Source organism: Carassius auratus, unplaced genomic scaffold (assembly GCF_003368295.1).
Source record: "Carassius auratus strain Wakin unplaced genomic scaffold, ASM336829v1 scaf_tig00024596, whole genome shotgun sequence".
NCBI lineage: Eukaryota > Metazoa > Chordata > Actinopteri > Cypriniformes > Cyprinidae > Carassius > Carassius auratus.
The window spans coordinates 22131-38393 of record NW_020525361.1 but is presented as its reverse complement, the minus strand read 5'-3'; the positions used below and the strand labels follow the sequence as shown (position 1 = coordinate 38393).

The 16263-nt window shown below is 38.8% G+C and overlaps 1 protein-coding gene across 1 annotated transcript in view; it reads left to right on the top strand.

Moving 5' to 3' along the window:
• The window catches only part of LOC113078193 (nectin-2-like), a 34597-nt gene extending 27130 nt beyond the window's left edge, over positions 1 to 7467 (top strand). Inside the window, exon 7 of the mRNA XM_026250502.1 lies at positions 3645 to 7467. Coding sequence (XP_026106287.1) covers positions 3645 to 4177 — 533 coding nt within the window. The 3' untranslated portion in view covers positions 4178 to 7467. The remainder of the gene's footprint in view (positions 1 to 3644) is intronic.
• The last annotated feature ends 8796 nt before the right edge of the window (positions 7468 to 16263 follow it).

Here is a 16263-nt window from a genome sequence, read left to right as displayed (position 1 = left end):
GAGGCAAGGTGCTTTTTCTCTCACAACTTGGATTTTAAAAGCTTTTTACCTTCCTCCATTTCCCTCGCTATCCTCTCTCTCTCTCTCTCTCTCTCTCTTTTCTCTCTCTCTCCTGCACATACGTGTCCTTGCAGATCAGTGTGGCTTGAAGGCTGCTCGTTGCTCATTTGGAAAACGTGCATTCCCCTACCAAACACAAAACTGACAACATCTTGCCTTCCCTCCTCTATTGGTTCCTCCCATATTCTCAAGGAAAGAAAACATGAGAAAATGATGAGCAGGAAGAGACGGAACCAAGAGAGGAGGGTGGAGCGGATGAACACTGGTGGCATTCCAACCCCCTTGGGAACCTACGGCTCTCCCATCGCACGTGCATCCTCTCACTCTCCTCCCCTCTTCCGCTCCCATTACTTCCATCCTCTTCGCTCCAAACTCTCTTGCTTTGTTCGCCTGAACCACTTCTGTGCCATCCAAACCTGCTACCCACCATCTCCTCACAAAAGAGGCTCTCGGCGAGGATAAGTAAGTCACTGCTGTTTCAGCTCCCGGCCTCTTATCCTCCTGTCAAAGGAAGAGTGGAAGGGAAATGCTAATCAATGCTGTAATGCAAAGCCAGTATGTGCTGTGCATGTGCAGGCAAAATGTGTTGTGTTTTGATTGGTGTTCACGGGGTATAGTGTAGGAATCAGGTGCGAGAGGAGATATGTTCTGTGGAGCGCTGCGGGACGTAGCTGTGGAGTGCTTCTGCTTAAGTGCAGCCGTTTTGACAGCCATGAAATGCCCACTACCTTCTCAGTAGTCTGGCTGTCTTCGCCCCTGGTAACCATCTCCATGGTGACTAAGGTTGGCCCGCACAGATCTTGTCTCTGTGTTCCTCCTGGAAGCATGAGAGCAGAACAGAGATACCTTGAAGCGTGTTTTGTAGCTCCACCACTGGAACCAGTGCCGGGAATCCAACTACGAATCCTAATCGTTTCTCAACACTGTGCCTCATGTTGCTCTCAGGCTAACATAGATTCAACCCCCACTTCTCTCTCTCTCTCTCTCTCTCTCTCTCTGCTCCATCATTCATTTTCAACTCTGGAGATTCTGTCATGTTCTCCATCCAGCTGTCATGGAAAAAAAATTCTCCTCCCTTGCTTGTCCTGCTCTTTTCTTTCCAATGGTGTGACAGGAAAATAAAATTAAATAAAATGTGAGGCATTCAGAGACATTTTCCCCTCTTGTCTGTCTGGGAAGGCTCCATGAGTTTCATTCATCCACTCAGCCATTCACTTTGAGTCTTTCAGAGCGCTAATATGTCCATTTATTAATATACTGCCAGTACTCAGAGAAAGATAAAGAGACTACATTAGTGGTAATACAATATAATTAGCGCTGTTCACAAGGAGAGTATCACTCTTACTGTTGCTCATGCTTAAAGGGATATTTCCACCAAAATTGTTACTGTCATGTCATTCTGAACTTGTATGACTTCGTTTCTTTTGTGAAACATGAGAATGGGTAGGCTGATGACAGGATTTTTATTTTTGGATAATTTGAACCCTTTAAATTAAGTAACTTTTAACCAAAGCAGAGGGGTATTATGTGAAAGGCATATGATTGAAATGGATTATAGGTAAAAATATAGTTTGCAGACTTGGTGCCGTCATTCAGATGTTTATGGGAATGGAATCAGATCTGAATGTGAAAGCTTGCAGTCGACTGTAAAAGGGGCATGGCTTATGCAGACTAAACGATTGGAGAAATCCGGCATACGACACCAGAGAGAAGTCTGCCGTGTCACTGGAAGGTCAAGATATGAAATTTTGATGAAAAAAGAAGAACTAATTTTTAAAAATGAAACGCATGCATGGATGAATTCTATAATTCAATGAATTAGAAAACTATCTTCTTGGATTACAGCTTAGTTAGTCAAACAGTAGATTAATATTTATTAAATATTTGATTTTAAATATTGCTTATGAGAAATTTGGCACTTCTTGGTCTTTGTCTTCTCTTGAATCCACTCTGAACATCGTTGCAACTTCAGACAAGGTAGCAGCCTGCTGTAAACTACTCAGAGCGCCATTTTAGTCGTGTGCCAACACCCTGGCATTGTGACAGGGCTTCGGCATGGACAGGAACTCCTATGCGACTGTTTGTATGTGTGAAATCTTCCGATAATGGAGCCATGTAGATCCGTGGGTGTGTGTCTGGCCGCTATATGATCAGACTGTCATGTATAATTCAGAGGACTCGGGCAGGCAGTGAGATTGACTCAAAGATCAGAATAGCATGCTCACTCTGACTGAAACAGTGGGAGGGAGAGGTGTATGTGTATGAGCGAGGAGTACGCCACAGTGGGTGGCTAACGGGGACACGGCGACTGAGGCAGTCAGACGTGATTGTGTTCCTGTTGTTTCTGCAAGAAAAACCAATGACAATCAATGAGAAATGTAAGGGCTCGAGATGATGATGATGTTGTTTATTTTGGGTGTTAACAAATGCACTGCTCTCCTTCAGCAATGCTAGTCACGTCTTCACACACTCATTTAAACTTATACACGCATTTGCTGCACTGAGAAAGAAGCTGTGCACTGTTGTGTTTGTGGGTTCAAGGCCGATGTGTCTGTCTGCTGTCTCCCCCTGCCAATCCCAGCCTTCTCTTTTACGCCTTCCTTCCTCTCATCCGTCCATCTGTCCATCCATCAACCAGCCATCCGTCTCTTTGTCCATCATCCTCTATTTTCCGTTTTATGTGAGGGTGCATGCTAGTGCCTTGTTTCCATATTTTGTTGTTCAGTTGTAAGTGTGAATGCTGCAAACTGACCTTATGGTAAACTGTTGCCCTTAAGGAATAGAACAAATGTCACCATCTCACATACATTCACATGATTCAACATACACGTGCATACACACAAACACATTTGCATTCATACACGGACTGTGTGAGGAACTAGAAATATTTTTTTTGTCTTGTAAAGATCCCATGAAATCACCTTTGCCTGTTGAAATCACATATTTTCTATTGCGTGAATGATTCCGTGTCATTTACGTTACTAAACAAATACACAGTTTTGGCTCTCAAAAAGACTCTGGGGGACTCATTTAACAAGTCATCATATGAACGAACTGAATTGACTAATGCATCTTTTTGGGAACAAGGGTTTACTGACCAACTGAATGAGACAGGCATGTAGTTTATTCAGTTTGGCATGTGTGTCTTGTTCACAACAAGTAGAGGAAAAGGGTTATGAGAATTATTAATTTCTAATATATGTATACTAGAATAAAGTTTTCTGTTCTAATAAAGGGTCTTATGATTTGTTTATGTCTGTTTACGAATTGGTTCAGTGAATTATTTGTTGTTAAAAGAATTAACATTTACACCATCATAGGACATATCAAAGGACTTGTAGCAATCATGAGCCATGATTTGGTATTTGCAAGTCATTTTTATTCTAGTGAGCATTTGATTGGACAAGAATCTGTTTCGTACAGGAGTCTGCTAGCATTCAGGTGGCTTTGAATTATAATACACATGGACTTTAAGCCAAACATTTCAGTTTTGGTTTCATTGGGTCTTTAAACATTTGACGTATGTCCTTTCAATTAATCTAATTCTGTTCTTCTTCTCTCTCTTTTAACCTTTCTGTCTCTAGAACAAGCACCTCCCTCCTCAAATGCGGGCGTGATTGCCGGCGTGATCATCGCGTGTATTCTGGCCATCTCATTGTTAGCGGTCCTCATCTACTTCCTGGTATTCTATAATCGCCGCCAACAGCATGGCTACCGTGGCACCGGCAAGCCAACCGGTGCTCCCTATGACTCCTTTACCCGTCTCTTTGGATCTGCCAAATCAAGCAAAAATGGCAACGGAAACAACAACACGCCCATTTACAGGGGAGAGATGGGGCTTAATGAGAAAACGGCCAATCAGGGCATGCACCCAGGAGGCGTGGCTCTGCTCGAGACCACACACACTCAAACAGCAGAGGATATCCTGCTTAGTAGAGAGATGGATGAGGTAGAAAGGAAGAAATTCGATGAACTGGAAGAAGAGGACGAGCGATACGATCATTTTGGTGGGGGTGGGCCCATCCTACAGCTCCGCCCACATAACGATGACCTAGACGATGACATGGAGTCCCAGAGGGACGGCTCTGTGATTTCTCGGACTGCAGTCTACGTGTAGGAGGAGATCAGAAAGAGGTTCTAGGAGGGTGTACGTGGACCTCTTCCAGAAGGATTGAATTTCTTCCTCTTAACGAATATTCATTTTATTGTAAAAACAAATTACGGCTTCAAATACCACGAGAGAAGGATTAATTGATGGATTGAGTTAATGAATGGATGAATTAATACGCTGGATATAGCACAGATTTAAACATTGGAGGATTGGGTGAAGTAAATAGAGACTACTAAATACGAAACTGTCAGGCTTCCATTTCCTAATTATTGCTTTGGTTGTCATGGTGACACATTCGGAGTAATATGAAACTAAAGATGTTGACGCTGCGCGATATATATATATATATATGACATGCACACACATGAAGTTATGTAAGTAAATCCACTGTGCTTTTATGTAATAGTTTTAACTTGTTCTTTTTTTATTGATCTTGGATTCACACTTAAACCAGTTTCAAACTTGATTCACTCGGTGTGAGTTGAGTTTGGGTGGAGCACATTCCTCGGCCCTACATCTCTTTGTCTTCTATGGAAGCTATTCTTATGTATTGTGTAGATTTTGAAGAAGAGTCAAATGTGCCCAGTGCTTTTGATCTGTTATACACTCACGTCTAATATTTGACTAGCCACGCCTCCGTGGGCTTTCTTCCTGTAAAGTCATCCCCACACACTCATCTGTCTCAAGATGACATGCACAGTTCCCTCATTATACAGCACTCAATATCTCAATCCCATGACGTGACTCACCAGTGAATCAGTTGGTTTTTCGGGGCTAATCAAATCAAAACAAATGTTAATGAATGGTGTGTTCATCCTCACCCACAATCCATTTAGTCAGGAAAAGATGAGTTCAAGCAGGGCTATTTCCTGTTTTTCCTGTACAGTTTCCTTATGCATTCAGTCATAAAACGATGTAGCAGACCGCTGTAGTAATAAAAACAGCGAGTCAGGGTCACATCCTTATTCACAGTGAACTTTGAACCCTGACGGACATTAAGTATTCAACTAAATTTATTGTAATATGTCACAGTTAAACTTGCGAAGGGATGGTGTGCCACATATTTAACACTTCCCAATATTGTTCAGGTTGTTAATATGGTTTTAGTTATCATGAACCAACAATACTTGTACAGCATTTATTAATCCAAGTTCATGTTAATTTATAAATATACTATTGTTCATTATTAATGTTTTTTCATAATACACTCACTGATATTAGTTTATTAACTTGAGATGCTAAAACTATCAAAATTGGCATTAACCCAAATTAATGAATGCTGTGGACATGCTGTTAAAAGTCAGTCGGTGATGATTCCTAATGCTTTAACTCTTGCTAATGAATAAAAACTGTAAAGTGTTTACAGCGATTCTATATTTCTAATTCTAACCCATGGCCAGAGTTACCATGGCCACACAGCTAAATATACCTCTCCTCAGACACCGCGGCTCACATCTCACTGTTATTTTCTTGTTTTGTTGTCATTCCTCTCAGCCGCGGAGATACACTGCCTTGTTAAATGGGAAATAAAATGAAGAAGCTCTTGAAAGAGTGAAAGATAGTGCTTATTGTTCGATGTGAGGTGATTGTAAACTACTGTATGTACACATTTTATTTTTCTTAAAAATTAAAAAAACCTCTATACTTCTAACTGTAAATACGGAGACGGGGCGAGGTGCATATCCAGCTCGAATGTTGCGCATGTCAATACTGTACTGTATGAGAGCACATATCACATATTTACATCTCTAATCTAATATCAACAGTACTAGTTTAGACAAGTTCACATGGGGAAGCTTTCTATCGGGTGTAGTGTGTGTGTGTGTGTGTGTGTGAGAGAGAGAGTGAGTCAGCGTGTTAAGTGGTGTCTGACTCGAGGGCAGTGAGTTATTCCTCAAGTCTCTCAGGGTCTCACACACATACACAATGTGATTTAAACTGGACATCACACACACACACACACACATATTCTTTCTCCCTCTAAATCATGTCAAACCAGCTGCCCTTGGTTTGTCCCTCTCTGTTCCCGAGCATCCGAGGGCAAAGTGGGTTCCATAGCGTTGTTAGCCTGATTCAGTGACCCTATTTGTGCCTCGTCTGGATCAGTTGCGCTGAAAGAAGTTGTTTTCATCTCTGAAAGGGTGGTCTGATGCGCTCTGATCCGTCTGGCACAGATAAGGCCGTGGCTTCGGTGCTGCCCAGTTTCCATCCTGATTGAAAGGTCAGACCGCAATCAGTGAATGTGTGAGTAGAAGAAGAGGTTTCGTCACTCGTGCTCTGAGAGGCAGAATGCTTTCGCTCCTCATTAGAGGAGAACGCACTGACCTTCCAGCTCAACGTCTCCTCCAGGAATTCCGTAATGAAGGAACGGATGCCTTGAGAATATTAAGGAAATGTCCTTTGTGATGGGAGACTGTTTAAGTAGATTTCCAGAGAGTGTGGAGTTGTGAATATGGGATGTTCTGGTCTCCTCAATGTCGTCGTCGTCCCTTGTTGTCTGGTTTAGATGTTCCACAGTACTGGTAAACACACACACACACACACATTTAAAAGCCTTAATGTCACCCAACACAAACCATCCCTCCTGCGAGTATAGTATAAATATATAAACATGATATACATAAAGGCTAAATGGTGATGTCACATCCTTGTGTGTTGTACTTCACTTCTGTGAGCATGAAGGATACATAGTTTTATTTGAGTTGGTTCTGCTTTATTATAAGGTTCAGTTTGGTGGAATTGTAATGCATTAGGTATCATGAGCTATCGTCAGTAATATTTACTGCATTTATTAATCCGTTACTTTATGAATCTAGGCTACTATTGTTTAATTCATGATTGTTCATAGTAAACGCATGTTCATTTATATGAAATGTTAGAAATCATTATGCAGAATTGAACATTAACTTAGATTAATAAATGCTGTAAAAAATGTCAATAGTCTGTTACTTAATGCATTAACTCGTGTAAGCATATCGAACCATATTGTAAAATGTTATTGAGTTTTATATGATTTGATTTTACTGTTTATTTTTCTCTCTTGTTTTTATTTAAATGATCTGTGCTTTAATAGTTTTTATTCGGAGTGATTTATTGGTGCCTGTAATGTGTTTGTGCTGTATACTGTTGACCACCGCTCTAAAACTCTCATGGACACAGAAAACACATCTATGCCACTAAATGCTTTACTGCCTTGCATTGCTTTTAGGTTTTATTTCGGTTGTCTGTCTTTGTAATATTGTCCTTTTTCATTTTTTATTTTTTTGGTTGCTTATTAAAGTCTTACAGATATTTGACAGTGTTCTTGGTTTGTGCTGAAAGCTGTGGGACTCAATCAAATCCCTCTTGTTTGTTTTTCCTGCAGTGTTTTTCAGGCTGGGTTGTGAATGTTCAGTTAGCTGTGTGTGTGTGTGTGTGTGTGTGTGTGTGTGTGTGTTGATAAGTCACCTGTCACAGATATCACCAGCGGCTGAAATAGAGCTAAATGGGCTTCGCAAGAGAGCCACACATAACACATCCACACAAAGCTCAATTTTTGATTACTGCATTCTGTCTTAAGCATGTCATGACATTTTAATTTTTATACAGTTTTATTATTTAGTAGTTTTGTTGATGAAAGGGCAAAGATAAAACAATACAATGCTGTGAATGCTTAATGTTGCATTTATTCTCCATGTTACATACAGTAGTTACAGAAAGCATATTCACAGTCACGTGAACGTGTGATAACAATATGTTAACATTCACACCAACAAACATTAGTTCTGTTATAATAAGAATCAGAATAGTAAAAAAAATCAGAATTGCTAGATATAAACTAAAAAATGCAAGAGGTTTATGTTATGAAAAACAATTTCTTGCATTTCTGAGTTTTATTTATATTGTAATTGTGTTTTTCTTTTTAAAAAAAATATTGCATTAATATCTTGCAGTGGTGTTTTTTTTTCCCCTGAAGTGATATTTTCATCAGTAGTTTGTTTTAATTAGTCATTGTAATGATGGTCATTCATAGTTTCATCTCTATTGATGAAATCAATCCCAAAAAAATTCAAAACACCTTTGATATGAAACCTTTTCTTCATTATTTATTTATTTTTTTGTCATTAATTCCTCATAGTTTTAGATTATTGTTTGTTTGGCCAAACTTTCAGATGTACCGCATGCAACTACATAAAGAAAAAAAAAAAAAAAAACAAACACCATAAAAAGCACAGGAATGTGGCTGAGTTTGTATTTCAGTTTCTTTCCTTTAGGTTGTAAAGTTGACAGTCTCAGCATAGCTCATCCCTACAGGAACTCGGCTCTCCAAAAAGCCTCTTTATTTACACAAAGGCAACCGATCTCATATCTCAACAGGTTCAAATTTAACCAAGAGCACACTTTGCAAAGGAGGGGAGTGAAACCGAAAGAGTTGGTGTCATAATAAAGGTATTCAGCAGGTAGAATTCCTGTCCGTGTGTGTGTGTGTGCATTAGCAGGTGACCCTGATAGAAATGTGCCTGTTAATGTAACAACAGACGTTTCCCTCCAGAAGTAGCTGTGCCCTAGATTCTGTCCTTTTCCTCCCTTTCCCTCTCTTTCTCTTTCACTTGACGGGGTCAGAATCTCGCTGCTCCTGGCACACTTGTCACTGTCGTTTGGAATTGGAGGTTTTTTTTTTCTTCCTCGGCCATTTAGCCATCTGCCTGCTCTAATTGCTCAGAGTTGCAACCTGGAGTGAGGACCAGATGCCTCTTTCCTCTCTTAGTTTGTCTCTATCTCTCTCTTCCCACAACACTAGCTGAATGTATCATGATAATAGCCTTATGTTACTGTGTAATGGTGTGTTCCACTTGTCCTGAGACACAATCACGGCCTAACACAGATGTGAGCTTAAAGGTGCCCTCTGTCATCTTTTTTCCTCAATGATTCAGCCTTAAAGGGATAGCACACATCAAAATAAAATTTTGGTAATTTACTCTCCGTCATGTCATTCCAACCATGCATGTTAGAAAGACTGGAAGCATTATTTAGTCCATTCACTCATATCATTCATATCAGAACCTTTATGAAAAATGATTTATTTTCAGTGGAGCAGGTCGCCTGATGGAGGTTGCCATGCTGTGATCAGTAGACTACCGCTTGCCTTTTCTTAAAATTAAACAGGATAGTACATTTCCACAATGACACTGTTAACCAAACAAACCAGTATGAGTCATTATAGTAATGATAGAGGGTTTACCAATGATAACTTCCTTTTTCATAGCTCCTGAAAGCATGATTTTGATTTGTTCCCCCACCCCCCGTCTGCTGCCTTTCATCAAGTCACAGGATAGTCAGTAGTAGGTATGACCATTGAAGCCATTATTTATAATTCTATATTACAATGGCAAAATTACCCGTTTTTTTTTTTTTAATTATTATTATTTTTATCCATATTCTGATATAACCAGATATGGGTTGGGGCTAAAACCATCAGTGCATCAAAACTACATATCCCATTTTATATACTGTAGTAACTCTATTTTCAAAAACATTCTATTCAATGTACATGCATAACTTCCTATTATTGTCAATGTTTAACACAGCTGTGCTGCATAACATTTTTGTGGAAAAATACATTTTTAGCATTCTTAGATGAATAGAAAGTTCAGTATTTATTGGAAAATAAACTTTTTTTTTTTTACATTAAACATGTCTTTACTGTCACTTTTGATCAATTTAATGCATCCTTGCATCCTATTTTTATTCTTTATTACAGCTAAATAGTAGTAGTCATGCCAAGTGTATTTTGCCCTCTAGAAGCTATAAATGTACATTTAATGAATATTGATATATTATGGACTGGGCCAAGATTCTGGATTACAGAGAAGCTTGTAAAACTCTGTTTAACTCCCATTATATTCCTCACATGGTTAATAGCGAGCGACGAGTCTGGTCCGAAGGCTCTGTTTTTATTCCCTGTCATGGAGAGGGACGGGTCAGGAGAGATGAAAAAGCGAGCGGTATGAAGGCCCGAGTGAAAAGCGAGGATGTGCTGGTGTGATTTGGCCCTGAAGCCGTGACACTTCCGTCATCTGTAGTGTTTCCGTGAATTGGACATGTGTGCGCACGCACCCGCTCTCAGTGGGAGATTGGATTGACCCGTGTTGCCCTGAGCTGTCAGACTGTGAGGATCGTCTGGTATCCCTTGTCTCCCGTGGGCACCCGGAGGCGACCACACTTAGATAACAGATGAATAGATAGATTAGGCCTGACGGGGGTTCTTCTGGTGGCCTGTCTGACCTTATCAATTGCTTTGATTATGGATGATTGATCAGTTAGTACTGGAGAGTATTCACGCTCGGTTTGCCACTCTTCCATGATGGGGTTGTTACCATGGGTAGAAGATGCAGTGACCTTTTACACACACTGACATTCGAGTGAAATGATTGGTTGATGATGCCGTGTGTTAGAGGGGACAGAAAACAAAATCAATCAGCAGGAATGATGATATAGACTCAATCTGACAGTTAGCTATAGTAGCACCATACTCTGTGTTGACTCTGTAACCATTATCTGCTCTCGGCTGTTAGATTTCTGTCTTTGTCTCATTCTCTTTTTTTTTTCTCTTTCTGTCAGGTACGCTCCTTCAAGTTTCCACTTATGAGCTCAGAAGTTGTAATTATGATGAGATGTGCATTTAAGATCTGAAATAAGTGGACACTTATTGACAAAGACAGAAAGGTTTTGTAGCGTTAGTGAAACAAAATGAAGCAGAAAGGATGCACATAGGTGTGTAATTGATGCTTTAAGCATATTATACACACATAAATGCACCGCTTATTCCCTTGACGCATCCGACAAACTGTATTTAAATACAGATACATTTGTGATTTATCTTAGAAATGAGTTTATGCAATAGAAATTCACCAGTATGCACGATGTATATTTTTAGACTTGGATTAATTCGCTTTGCCATAAATTAAATTGACTAAAATGCATCATGGTTTCCACAAAAATATTAAGCAGCACAGCTGTTTTCGGCTGAGATAATAAATATTTATTTCAAATCAGCATATTAGAATGATTTCTGAAGGATCATGTGACACTGAAGTCTGGAGTAATGACTGCTGAAAACTCAGCTTTGCCATTACAGGCAAGTACAAAACTGCTAAATAAATATAATCATAAGTACAGTTTCATAAGTACAGACAACATGACCAATACCAATTTTCTTACGCCACTAACCTTAAATTGGCACACCCTAAACTCAAAAAGTCAGAGCTTCCAGAAAAACCCACTAGCAATTACAGCATTGTGGCATTCATCTCATAAACACGATAATTCTCACACAACTGGAAGACAGCAGTAGTCCTGGCCTCCTGCTGACATTGGGGATGTCACAGGAAAAAGCAGGTGGTATGAGTGATGACTGGACCTCTGCAGCTACAGCAGAGTGAATGTAGAACACGGACAGGACAGACTTGAGGGTTTTCTCTCTGTGTGAGAGAAAAAATAAATACAAATAAAACTGCATACATAAATACATACATATTCATCATATACTGTAGTGTGTGTGTTTTTTCTCGCTTTTTGATGTGTAGAACACTTGGAAATAGTCTTGTAGTCTCTGACTCATTCTGTCCTCTCCCCTGAGAGACGGCCCACCTGCAAAAACAGAGTTTGAGATGAAAGGAGGATGACTGTTTGTGTTCAGTGGATTCTGAACAGACACACACACTTTTCCCTCTTCCTAAAGGCAAGCACACATTGCCACTCTTGTATACTGATACACAAAGCACCCCTGCACGGTCTATTCCACACACTGAAAACGCATTATATTGTATATCTATGAGCAAGATTAAAGGAATGATTAATAATTTACTCTCCCTCATGTTGTTCCAAACCTTCTTTTATAGAAGAAAAAAAAAAATCACGATTATGCTGGTCGCTCTATTCCATGCAATTAGAGTTAATAGGGACAGAAGCTTTTAAGCTTAAAAAAAGGCACCATAAAAGTGTTATGAAAGTGGCCCACAGGTCTGGCGAACTGTATAATAGTCTTCGAAGGAGTCTTTGAACCAAACCAGTCTAATTATTCTGGGTAGTGTTTCAACAACATAGCTCACTGCTTTACTACCATGGTATAAGCTTTGTTAGAGAAATCAACTAGATAGTCATGACTGTTGTAGTACCTTTGTCCTGCATCCATTATTCAGACCACATTGCTTCAATAATATAGATCTGTCAATAAAGTCACGCAGATGGTGGAGTAATAACTTCTACTAGTTAGTTGGTTCAAGATCAAATTAATGTTAGATTGTTCCTGTAAATAACATGGCATCTGAGCAGTACTTTGCTATTTTTGTTCATTGTTTCACTTTATCTACATATTCAATTAAATTTATTTGTATAGTGCTTTTCACGATACAAATCTACATGACTGGTGACTGTCACTTAATGTACATATGAGAGAAAAGTATGGAACATTAAATTTAATTAATTAAATTAAAGATGTAATCACACAGACGTTGAACACTATTAACAGCAATTATTATTTGTTTGCAGTCAAACTTATAGTAACATTTGTTAGTTCTGTATGCTGTTTTAGGGTTAGCATCAACTGAGGTCCTCTAAATGGTCAGCATCATCTCTTCTCAGGTGTTCTGGATGCAGACTGAAGCTTGTGTAAATCCTAGTTACACAAAAACAGAGAAATAAACACAGACGTAATTAGCGTAGTTGCTGTTTCTACCAAGCAGAATTGATTCGTTCAGCCCAAGCTAAAGAATATTAATGTGCATTTGATCAGATATAACTGCAGTACAAGATTATGAGATGCATTATTTGAATCCTTGGCCAAAGAGATGTGTCTTTAATTAGATTTAAACAGAGAGAGTGTGTCTGAACCCCAAACATTAACAAGAAGGCTATTCCAGAGTTTGGGAGCCATATGCGAAAAAGTTCTACCTCCTTTAGTGGACTTTGTCTATCCTAGGTAATACCAAATGTCCAGCGTTTTGTGACCTTAGGATGCGTGATGGATTGTAGTGTGGTAGAAGGCTAGTTAGGTATGCAGGAGCTAAACTATTAAGGGCATTGTCTAATACACCTGTATAACACCCAGATATAACACCCTGATTTTTGACTGTAGAGTAAATAACAGTACATCCGTCTAGTTGCACATTGTAATCCAAGAGATTCTGTGTACTGTGGTCTGATAAGTAATATGTCTGTCTTATCTGAATTTAATAGGAGAAAATTATTGGCCGTCCAATCTTTTACATTTTTAACACTATGTTAGCTTAGATAATTTAGACGTTTCATCTGGTCTTGTTAAATATAGAGTTGACTATCATCAGAATAACTCATCCCGTATTTTCTAATAATATTACCATGGGGCAACATGTTCAAAACATGTTTTGAAAATAGCCTTGGACCTAGGACAGATCCTTGTGGCACTCCATATTTCACTGGTGTTAAATGAGATGACTCCCCATTTAAGTAAATAAAATGGTAGCGATCGGACAGGTAGGATCTAAACCATCTTAGAGCCTGCCCTTGAATACCTGTATAGTTTTGTAATCGATCTATGAGTATGTCATGAGCTTTGGTGTCGAATGCAGCACTAAGATCAAGTATGTTTTGACGAAAGAAGCAAGCCATTTGTAATTTTAACAAGTGCAGTTTCTGTGCTATGGTGGGGCCTGAAATCTGACTGAAATTATTCATAGAGATCTTTGTGTTTTGCAGGAAGGAGCACAATTGAGCAGACACAACTTTTTATAAAATGTTAGACATAATCGAAAAGATTTAAAATGGTCTGTAATTTGCCAGTTCAATAGGATCTAGTTTTGATTTAGGCTTAATAACCACCAGCTTGAATTGTTTTGGGATGTGACCTAAAGATAACGATGAGTTAATAATATTGAGAAGCAGTTCTTCTGCTACAAATAACAACTCTTTCTGTAATTTAGTGGTTACTTGATCTAACATGCATGTTGTTCAATCAATCAAACATATGTTTGATTCAATCAGGGGTTCCTACTTACATCATACCCCAGTATAACTTTAGGTTAGAGCACATTCAAACGTGTACTTTTACAACAAGTGTTGTGACCATATCTAAAGATACTTTTGAGAAATGCATTTCATAGTGTTTTTATGACTTGGACCAACTGATTAATTCCTTTCTGGTCCAAAATGAAGAAACAACATTAAGACTATCACTTAAGAACTATCACTTTTAACAGTTTGAAGACCCATCAGTTTTTTTTTCTTCACCTCCTGTTATCCCTTCCTCTTCCTTTGCTGTTCTTATATCACCCATCCCTCTCTTTCTTTCGTTATGGAGAGGTTGTGTATAGTGATGAAGTGATGTGGATGAATGAGTGTGGGATGCTGTGAAATAATCCATCTGACAACCCAGCAGAGCGCACTTTTCTCTTCTCTCTTCCCTCGTCTTGATCATTTCTGCAGCTTCAGTGCTGCTCACTTCTGCTTGACTGGCTCAAACACTCCATTCCACAGCATCCACTGTTATCCTTTACGCTAAACAACTAGTCCAGACATACACTCCACTGCTCAATATCGCATCAAAACCATCCACTGCAGTAACACTTCACTGCCCAGTCCAGCATCCAGACATGAGGGGGACTGTGCATCACAATATCAAAGACTTGCTTAGTAATTTAGGCACAGTTCACATCTATTTTAGTCATTGAACTCTTACTCTTCATGTAAAAGGGAATAGTTTATCCAGAAAACAGTATTCATTTACACCATCATGACCATTCTGAACCCACATGCTGTTATTTTTCATGTGGAACAGAAAAGATTCAGTCTTTTCAATACAGTGACAGCTAGTGACCATGTCAGCCCAAAGAACGTACTTAAAAAAAAAAAAAAAAAATATATGTTGAGGTTTGTAAGATATTTGAATTTTTCTGAAAGAAGTCTCTTATGCTTTCAAGTTAAAACAGTAATATTGTGAAATATTATCATTATTTTAAATAAAAAAAATTTTATATTTTTAAATAGTTAAAATGTAACCTATTCCAGTGATGGAAAAGATAGAAAACGAATGAAAAAGAGACTTTTTGATAGAAATTATCAGTATTAACTGTTCCTGAAACAACATAGGGTGAAGATTCTACAATGTACACAAATATAGACAAATAACATTTTTGACATATTATATTAGATATTTTATATACAGTATGTCAGTCTAATGACATAAGATTTGACTCAAACGGAAAATGCCTTGACCTCCTCTAAGAGATCTATTTGATCAATTTTCCCATCAGCCTGTGCAGTGTTCATATCTCTGTTTCTGGTCCTGGATCCATTTCCCAATACATCACAGTTATCCTCGAACTGCATCAGATTGCACTGCATGAAATTAATGGCTATTTTGATCAGAGCAGAATTTCATTATTATATTTTGTCTTAGGAACATAAATAGGTTAATAATATTCAATCGACTAACAATCCAGGTGTCAATATTCAATCAGTAGATTAATTACCTTCTAGAGCTATTCTGTACTTACATCAGTGATTTCCGTTCATCAAATGATTTGCATTCACATTAAATTACCGTGCTGTGCTAATGGGTTACATTATCCTCAAAAGGACACTTTCATTAAAAGTCATCTTTTGTTATTTAAAACATTTGAATTAAATAGGTCCAGTAGGTTTAAACACTCATGCCACCTTCCGAGAATGCAATGGATGGTGTTTAAATTGCAGGTTGTTTACTTTAAACAGGCAACAGCAGTTATTTACAGTTTGTTTCCACACACACTCTTTAATAATAATAATAATAAATAATGGGACTGCAATGACATGCTTCACACCACTCTCTGTATCTATTCCACAGCACAATACTCAGAAACATCTTGTCACCCTTCAACGCTCACACACCCAGTCGACTGCATGAGCCATATTCATGGATATGATTGTCCTGGACGACACTTCAGCCCGTCTGCTTCCCTGCAGAGTCAGTTCCACAGCGCTTGTGGTGTGTATGTGGACCACACAGAAAATGAAATACCGATTGCTGATTGTCTGGCTTAACGTTGAGTACCTTACAAAAATGTGATGGGCCGTTAATGATGAGCTACCCTGCACAG